At 40.4% G+C, this 9252-nt stretch overlaps 1 protein-coding gene across 1 annotated transcript in view; it reads right to left on the bottom strand.

Annotated features, from left to right (window-relative positions):
• Positions 1–8819, bottom strand: part of myo15aa (myosin XVAa) — a gene marked incomplete at its 3' end in the record, with an annotated part of 31038 nt that extends 22219 nt beyond the window's left edge. Inside the window, 13 exon segments of the mRNA XM_035655011.1 lie at positions 271–329; positions 2249–2362; positions 2624–2785; positions 2890–3003; positions 3097–3160; positions 3399–3502; positions 3902–3907; positions 4181–4271; positions 5793–5867; positions 6289–6398; positions 6564–6627; positions 7249–7331; positions 7685–8819. Coding sequence (XP_035510904.1) covers positions 271–329; positions 2249–2362; positions 2624–2785; positions 2890–3003; positions 3097–3160; positions 3399–3502; positions 3902–3907; positions 4181–4271; positions 5793–5867; positions 6289–6398; positions 6564–6627; positions 7249–7331; positions 7685–8704 — 2066 coding nt within the window.
• Between the last annotated feature and the right edge of the window lie 433 nt (positions 8820–9252).

The raw sequence follows: 9252 nt of genomic DNA, 5'->3' as shown, positions 1-9252 counted from the left end.
TCAGTTACTAGTTACTTTTCAGATTACCATTGTCCAGTGAAATCCTTAAATTTAGTCATTTCATTTTTTAAATGAAATTATTTCAATTTTACATTTACATACTTAAGGATCCGATTACTTCTTCAACTACTTTAAAAAATATATCTTAATGGGAACAAAATGGCTAATTCAGTGACATTTTCCCTTCAGAAAGGTATTACATGCAAAATACCTGGAGGAAAAATGATACATCTTCATGCAGTGCATGCTGGGTATGTAGTTATCTCTCACCTGGCATCAACAGCACTTTCCACAGACAATGGGGTGTAGATCTTGTCCCTCATTGTCTCCTGCAAAGAAGACAGAGGGTTTATTTAGGCAACACATTTTATGAGAGGCGAAGGGTGAACAATAGACCTTTTTCACAACAGTCATTTTGATATGAAATAGTAGGGTAAACACAGGTGTTACCAACGATACTAATTAAGGTTATCTTCCATTCAGGTCAAACAGAGTCAGGAAGCTGCTATTGTGCATGTTGGCTCTCTAGTATCATTGGTAACACTTGTGTTTACCCTACTATTTCATGTTAAAATGACTGCAAAGAAAAAAGTCTAGTCTAGTCTCATCTTGGCGCCTATTTAATAATCTAAAGCTAATTTAATCTATTTAAATATTAAATAAAGCCCCTTTACACCAAGTCCACCTACATAAGTGTTTCACATAAGTGTTTCACTTATGTTGCCCAATTAGACTTTTTTGTGTATACTGAGCTTGATTGACAGTTTCCTCACTGTTAGTACTGTTGTACCTGTTAGGGCTGGACAGTAGGCCTTTTTTACAGCAGACATTGTGACTTGTGACAGCAGGAAACACAGACGATATATGTTAAATACGTTGGTAGGATGAGTGTTTAATGAATTGACCGCTGAAGCTGGACTGGAAGAGCAGGATGACTGTAGGCTTAACTGTGAAAACTACACACTTCATTTTCTTCATTCGTCCCCTAAAGACCTAAAAAACTATTTGTGAGTATTCGCCCCAAACGTATATGTGAATTTAAAGGACTTTGGCTCCTGCCTGGTAAGATGCTAAGAGACTTCATAAGATTTAACACAAAGACAATGAGAAGCATAATGATGTGTCAAGTAAACTTGAAATCCTCGAGAAAATAAAAAGTTTCTGTTTTGGACAAAGAAAGCGGAACCCTGAACGGAAATGAAAAATAACATAGCTCAATAGCAAGTATGTGAATACTGTATGTGTACGGGATGAGTGGCTGGGTGCCAACATGCTTGTTTGTGTGTTGTAGAAGTGTGTGTAGTTACATTATGAGCAGTTAATGGAAGCTGTTTTAATTGTTTCATGAAGAGATTCTGTTACCACGTGGAAACTAAATCGGGCTGCTTTACATGAGGTCAGATGTGATTTGAGATTTGTCTTTCCAAACATAATGAATGAATGAATGAATGAATGAAGACACGTGGAGGTCAGAGGTTAGAGGTAAGGCACCTGACAGGTAACTAAAATCCAAGATGTAATTTTTTTTTAATATTTAGTGCTATCACTGATGATGACTAAACAACATGCTTACCAAAACTAAAGATGTGGTCTTAATCAATCTCTTATTTTTACTTTTTTTAAATTCTACTGATACAGATAGTTCTTGATAAGTTAAATTTTTAAACAAACTCTTACTTGATATTAAAGATATACTTAAACTCGACTAGGTTTAACGCCTTCCAACAAAGCATGACATTTTCTCTCTCTGAATAAAATGTAAATATAGTTTACTCAACCAGTCTCCATTGAATATTCTGGGGACATGTGAATGATTATTAATAAATAGTAAACTACCCTAGAGCCCTACATCCCACAAACCGTTGGTGTATAGAGGTAGTCAGCTTGGCTAGAGAAGGTATTATAAAGTCAACCACTGGAAGTCAGGAGTACAAGACAAGTGCACAAGTAGATCTTTCTCTGTATGGGATCAACAGGTGTCATTGTTTCTGGGTTAACGACACTGAGCGGCGATACAGTCTCTTTAATGTCACTACACTGGCATACTGCCATGTTACTGTACCTGCCTGTCAACATTAGGTCAAACTCTACTGTAAATGTATTGAGTGTGACTGACCTATAATAACCACCCAGACTAATAATGATAACAAAGATTCAAACCTCAAACACATCTTTTTCCAGCAGTTAATGTTGGAGCATTACTCTTGTGAAATCTAATTAAACAGGGATGCCCCAGTTTGATACTGACTGTGACTTTGAAGGTGATGGCTTTCTGTAGTCCCTCTGGAGAGATCTGCAGCAGCTCCGCCACCACTCTGATCTCCTGAGCGCTCACCACTGACGCCACCTCCTGGCCATCAGCCTGCAATGCAAAGGGGAAAGAGAGAGAAAATACATCTGATTGGTGCTTATAATCACCATATTCTAATTACATCAAAATGCCTTTTTCTGTAATAATTTTTCTGTATTGTCTTGGTTTTGTTAATTTATTATTTTTAGTTCACTATATTCCTCTCATCTGGTGGTATATGTACAGGTGTATTTGAATTGCCTGAATCGTCTCCAGTTAAGTGATATGAATAACAAAAATAAAAACAAAAAAATGTCCTTTTGGAAACAATACCTCATATCTCTGAAAGTAGACGTTGCCAAGGTGCAGTATGGAAGAAAGAACTCTAAAGATGACAGACTGGTCTTCAGGGGTGAAGTGAAGGATCTCCATGGCAGCAAGCAGACGCAGGAAGTCCTCTGCATCATTCTTTCCTGTTATCCCACAATCCCCTCCCTGCATGGAGAGAAACGGCACTTCCAAATGTGATCTGTATCCCAATTTGACATTCCTGCAAAGTGGTGAAAAACTGATGATTATGCACCACTGTGTCTTTCTACCTGGTTGAGGTAATAGTAGGTCTCAGCGTCTTGTAGATAAAAAGCCTGCTTCTGCTGCGAGGGAAGACCCGCCAGCATCTCGTAGAAGATATGATAGTTCCTCTCATCTTTGGCCTGAAGGGGAAACACAAATTTAAAGCTTTAACATACAGAAAAATATAAGATATAAAGTGTAATCTTGTGCGTGTTCGTGTCTACATGTGTCACCTGGAAGACAATACGAGACTTTTCCAGTAGATACTGAGAGGTTATGGCACCATTGATCACACCACTGGACAGAGAGAGGCAGCAGAGAGCACAGATCAAGAATCACAGACAATCAAGAAAAGAGACAAAAACAATAATAATAACAATAATAAGCACAAAACACAGTTATATAGTACTTTATAATAAAAAAAAAAACAGAATACAGTTCAGTTAAATAAATTCTTCAATAAAAGTGATTGAAGAAGAGATGAAGTGTGATGGGAACAGAGATTGGTAGCTTTGTGTATTTATTTCATACTCACTCCTCTAGAAAAACCTCTATGTATTTCCCGAAGCGACTGGAATTATCGTTCCGTACAGTTTTGGCATTTCCAAAAGATTCCAGTAGAGGAGCTGCCTCGAGTATCTACCAGGCATTCAAACACACAGTAAATCAACAACCTTATCAGCTGGGTGACAAATATGCTATCTTCCTATGACATGTTCACCGTTTTCAAGGTTTTAATAAAACAAGCAAGAAACAATTCAAATGCAATGCATAATTTGATTCTGTATAAAGTCCAATATTTCTAATTGCACATTTGAGATCAAACATTAGTTTATTCGGATACTGATCAATCAGATAGTTGGATGCTAGACCAACTTTATAAAGCAAGTAAAAGAAAATCCACAAGAAAAGATAACATCAACACAACAGAATATTGTCACACACCACAGCAAAACACAGCAACCTGCTATTCTAATGGCCATATGTGTAGTTGAAGTGTAAAATGTATAGCACAAGTCATGCACAGAAACCCACTACCTCAATCTGCACCAAAGAAGAGATGTGGAAAAAAGACACACAGAGGCATTAGTCATCCTTCAAGACAGGAACATGTGTGTGTGTGTGTGTGTGTGTGTTTACTATGCTGGCATATAATGATGCATCTGAAAGCCTCCCATCATACTCCGTGTTCCCAAGACACACATCAGAAAATATAAATGATTCATAGACACACAGATGCACACTCACACTTTTAAAACAACGTTCAGAGGCAGCAAACGCGGGCATCGTTTGTTATTNNTGTGTGTGTGTGTGCACCTGTTGCGCAAGATTGCATTTGTGATGTATTGCTGCAAGGTAGCGAAGGACTAGTTTGGTGGCCTCTGTTTTCCCAGATCCGCTCTCCCCACTGAAACACAGTAACACAAACTCACTGGACAATATGATTTTTTTTTCTTTTATCTAAACCTTTACAGGAGATGCCCAACTGGCCATAGCAAATTAACCCTAACAAATAAAATGTGCTCCAGCATCCATAGTATGTTTGAAACCTTAATTGATAGAATTAAATGTTATGAAACGAATTATTCTGGCTCACCAGTCATACTGGCTGTGTGAAATACAGAACTACAAAACAGGATGCATAGAAAACTTTCACATGATGGTTGATTATGTCAAAGTGGATGTAGAGCCGACAAGCACAACAAAATAATCCATTAGCTAAAAGGTCAAGTAGTGGAAAATCCAGTTATTTTGTTGGCAAGGCCAAATAGTGAACATTATCCGCACTTTGAGCACCACTAAACCCAGCTTTTATTAATCACTTAGAGCGTCGATTATTTGATCCTTCTCACCTCCCCAGTGGCGCCGCTTGTGGAGTGTTTGACTTAATTGACTAAGTGATGTGAGACCAGGCTAATCTTGCATTAGGCAAAGCCTCGATTCCACTTTTGCGTTAAACCACCTGAAACCATCACACACACACTGTGCTTCAGCACTGCCAACAGCTTAGCGCTAAATACCACCATTATGTAAGCTTGGCCAAAGGAGGGCAGAAGTGTGTGTGTGTGTCTGTGTGCCTGTGTGTTTTTGTATTTAGGGACACCAGCACCTTGACCACATTCCAGCATAAGGTTTCAAATCAGTGGCTGGTTAGCTAAAAACCGGGCCATTATTGGTCACTGTACACCAGACCTCAGTTACCCCTTAACACGCACTCAGTGACTCACACACAAACACAGCACATGTGCACATGGACACACACACCTCTGAAAGATAATCTGCTCCTGGCCCAGACCTGGCTGGGCTTTCCTTACAGGTGTCTCCTTCCGAATACGGCTAGAGTGTTCCAGGTGTGTGCGAGTGTGTGCATGTGTAGGTGTTTGTGTATTTCCTATGATTGTTTCTGAACCTTTCTAAAATGACACACCTATGTGCAAATATGTGGATGTACTCTATATATGTCTATGCTTTTATACCTGAGTTAGATATAAATGAGTTTATGATGTTTGTGGGAGAGTATGTGTGTTTGACTGTGGAGATCAATTTTGACATGGAGCAAGGAACCTGTGACAGTTAGACAGAGCTTGAGAGGAGTGAAGGATGGCTCTGTCTTAAGTTTGCTGGCCAGAAAACCACAGACAGACACTCATGAATTTACAAACACTAATCCAATTGGAGATGGAAACTGACTGTCCAAGAAGCCTCATGGACGCTGTGTACACCAAGATTAAACTGCTATAAACCATGGCAGTTTACTATAATGTTATATATATTTATGTAAAAAATACATGTACAGGTGTATATATGAAGTTATGAATCGTGAAATAATGAACGTAAGTACTTTGTATAAATCCTATATGGTTGTGAACTTTGACATTGGATTTACAGGTAGATGGAGAGTGGAAAGATTTTAGAGTCAGCCTCTTACCTGATTATTATGACCTGGTTGTGTTTGGCATCCATCATTTTGGAATAAGCAGCATTTGCTATGGCAAACAAATGCCTGAAGAAGAAAGAGAAGCTGCTATAAGATGTCCAGAGATGAAAGAAGTGAACTCAAACTCTTAGCACCAACATATTCTTCTTCACTTATTTTCTATCTTTCTCATCTGCTTTTTTCTAATATTTGTTTCCCTTTCATGCCTTAATTATGTATCTGCATCATTTCTTTCATTCCTTTACTTTACTCCTTAACACATCATGTTCCTTTCTATCATATAAATGCAATCAACCAACAAGAAAAGATTCAAAGTAGAGCAATGCCTTGTTAATAATAATTAGTTAATTAGTAATAATTTATAATAAAGATGAAACTCAGTTCCACAAATTGATCTATTTGTTTAAAGTATAAGTATAAGAATTATGGTAATTCTAGCCTCAATCTGTTTGTTTTCAGTTTACTGTCCCCTTTCAGTGTGACTTACGGAGGGTTCTCTCCCAGAGCACAACCCTTGTACAGCAGCACCATGTCCGTCCCATAGATGTTGTACATCTTATAGGGGTTTACAGACACCAGAATACTACCTATGTATGTCTGAAAGAAAACAAGGAATGGAGAGAGAGAGAAGAAAAGAAAGAAGAAACACCAGATAAAAACTATAGGTTTTGTAAAGTAAACACACAAACTCAAAATAAACTGATTTTACTTTAAATTTGTAGGTGGTTGTATGTTGGATGTGTGTGCTGCTCAGATACTTGCATAAATAAGCTCCCGCTCAAATCTTTTCCTCAAGTTCAACAGAACAGCCCCTTCGTGCATCTCTCTGTACAGAAGCAATAGGACAATGGCATTTAAAGATAACAAAGAACTTTTCAAATCACTCCACCATCTAGACCACTTTTGCATGTTTACACTGTTTGGATCCACCATTAGGTATGTCCCACCACTGAAACTATACACTTTTTAGCTTCAAGAACCCATTCACAAGCTTCTAATCCATGATTTCCTTGAGGCTTCAATTCTATTATGATAGGCATATATGATAAATGGTAAATGGGCTGCACTTCTATAATGCCTGAATAGACATACATTCACACACATTCATACACTGATGGCAGAGGCTGCCATGCAATGTGTCAACTGCTCATCAGATACACACTGATGGCACAGCATTGGGAGTAAATTAAGGTTCAGTATCTTGTCCAAGGACACTTCAACATGCAGAGAGAGGAGCCGGGGATAGAACCCAACCATCTGATTAGTGGATGACCTGCTCTACCTCCAGAGCCACACTTCAAATAATGATAAACCAAATGGAATACATTTTGAAAGTGATGGAGTGCCTTAAATGTAACTCTTTTAAATACACATTTTATTATTTTATTTGTCATTGTAAGTCTCTCTCACAAAGCGTTAACGCAGGTTTGTGTGATCTTTAACTTACTCTAGCTGTGTCATATCTTCCACTCCATCTTCCTCTCGTTGCTCCCGTAGAGCCACGCTGGATAAGCTTCTGATTGAGTACATCTAAAAGATACACATACACAATCAGAAATGATGCTTGTACATAGCCCTGTGCACAATTGGGTCATGCACTGAAACATGCACACACTTACATAAAAATTATTACATAAATACATTTTGCCTTACCTTTGTTCACTGTACCTATACTAATAATATATTCTGCCCTTTCAGAAACCATCAACACATTAATAAGTTACTTGAATAAGCTACCATCCCTCTGATTACCATTCCAGTTTTTCAGATCATTACATTTACAACTGTAAGATTCTAGAAACATAAAGATTACATATAGTATAGTGCCCAACATTAGCTATTGTGCCTACTAGTCAGGTTAGTCATATATTTAAAATGTTTACCTTGTCAAACCATTGCCCTTGTGGTTCCCCCTCCCTGCTGAGATTCCACTCCCCTGGTTCATGACCCATGTGTCCCTGTCTCATCATGCTTTGGGGGTCCAGCAACTCCCCATCTCTATACATGGACCACTTATTGAGGTTCTGCACTGTCCCGTGAGGCAGTAACCTCTCTGCACCCCACACATCCACATCTTGCAGTCTCAAACCTTCAATTCCAGGGCCCTGTGCCCAGTGCTGTTCAGGGCCCGAACCCTGGACCTGGGGTGACACTACAGCATACGAGGGTAGGCGCAAAGAGGCCCCCCGGAGGTGAGGGTTCTGTAGGGCACCAGAAAGGTTAAGTGAGCGAGGTTCTGGGGTGCTAGGGGCACCAAGCCGTGTCATGATATTACCATCAGGGAGACGGTACTTTGCCCCACGAAGGTTTGGGTTTTTTGATAGCGCATTAGACAGGTCAAGTGTTTGGGGTGCAGAAGCGGGTTGAGAGTGGGTCATCAGAGTTCCGTCTGGCAAACGATAGGTGGCAGATCGGAGGTTCTGGTTGCGGAGAGCATTGGAAAGGTCAAGGGATCGTGACTCAGAGGTATCAGCAGAACCAGGCTGCCTTAATAGTGATGTGTTTGGGAGTCTGTAGGAGGCACCACGGAGGCTGGTGTTTAGCATTGCACCAGAAAGGTGAGGAGAGGTGGGAGCTTGAGTTTGGTTTTGTGAAAAGAATGATGATCCATCTGGTAGCTGAAACTTTGCCTTACGCAAGTTAGCATTCATCAGGGCACTAGATAGCCCTGGTGATGATACTATACTCTCAGCATTCTGCGTCTCATCTCCCGGACGTGTTAGAATTGAACCATCTGGTAATCGATAAGAAGCCCCACGAACATTGCGATTGAGAAGGGCAGAGGAGAGCATAGAAGAGGAAGGGGGCTCAGGTTCTGGCTCATTTCTTGTAACCAAAGTTCCATCTGGCAGCCTGTATGTGGCTTTACGTACATTGGGGTTCAACAGTGCAGAGGAAAGCATTGATGGGGAAGGTGCAGGTGCAGGCGCAGGCTCTGTCCTAGTTACAAGAGTTCCATCAGGCAAACGATATGTGGCCTGTCGCAAATTTGGATTGAGCAAGGCAGAGGACAGCAATAAGAGGATGAGAGGGGTGATGGATTTGAGGAAGGTTCAGCAGGTTCAGTTTCTGGTGACCAATGAACCATCGGGTAGTCGATATGGCCTTACGTAGGCTTGGATTGAGCAAGGCAGAGGACAGCATAGAGGATGAGAGGGTGATGGATTTGAGGAAGTTCAGCAGGTTCAGTTTCTGGTGACCAATGAACCATCGGGCAGTCGATAGGTAGCCTGACGTAGGCTTGGGTTCTGCAGGGCATTGGATAGCATAGTGGGTGACAGACTTCCACCAGTTTCACCATCACTAGTAACTGGAGGCTCAACAGGCCCCCGGGACATTGTCAAAGTACCACCTGGAAGCCTTAACATTGACCCCTGGATTTGGGATGTCCGCAGTCCACCAGAAAAAAGTGAGGAGGTCCCTCTGGTTGTCCCTTGTTGAGGTGCAGTGG

Source organism: Morone saxatilis, unplaced genomic scaffold (genome assembly GCF_004916995.1).
Source record: "Morone saxatilis isolate NCDOM2014 unplaced genomic scaffold, NCSU_SB_2.0 Contig14, whole genome shotgun sequence".
NCBI classification, from domain to species: domain Eukaryota; kingdom Metazoa; phylum Chordata; class Actinopteri; family Moronidae; genus Morone; species Morone saxatilis.
The sequence above is the reverse complement of the archived record's forward strand: the minus strand, read 5'-3'. Positions and strand labels throughout refer to the sequence as shown.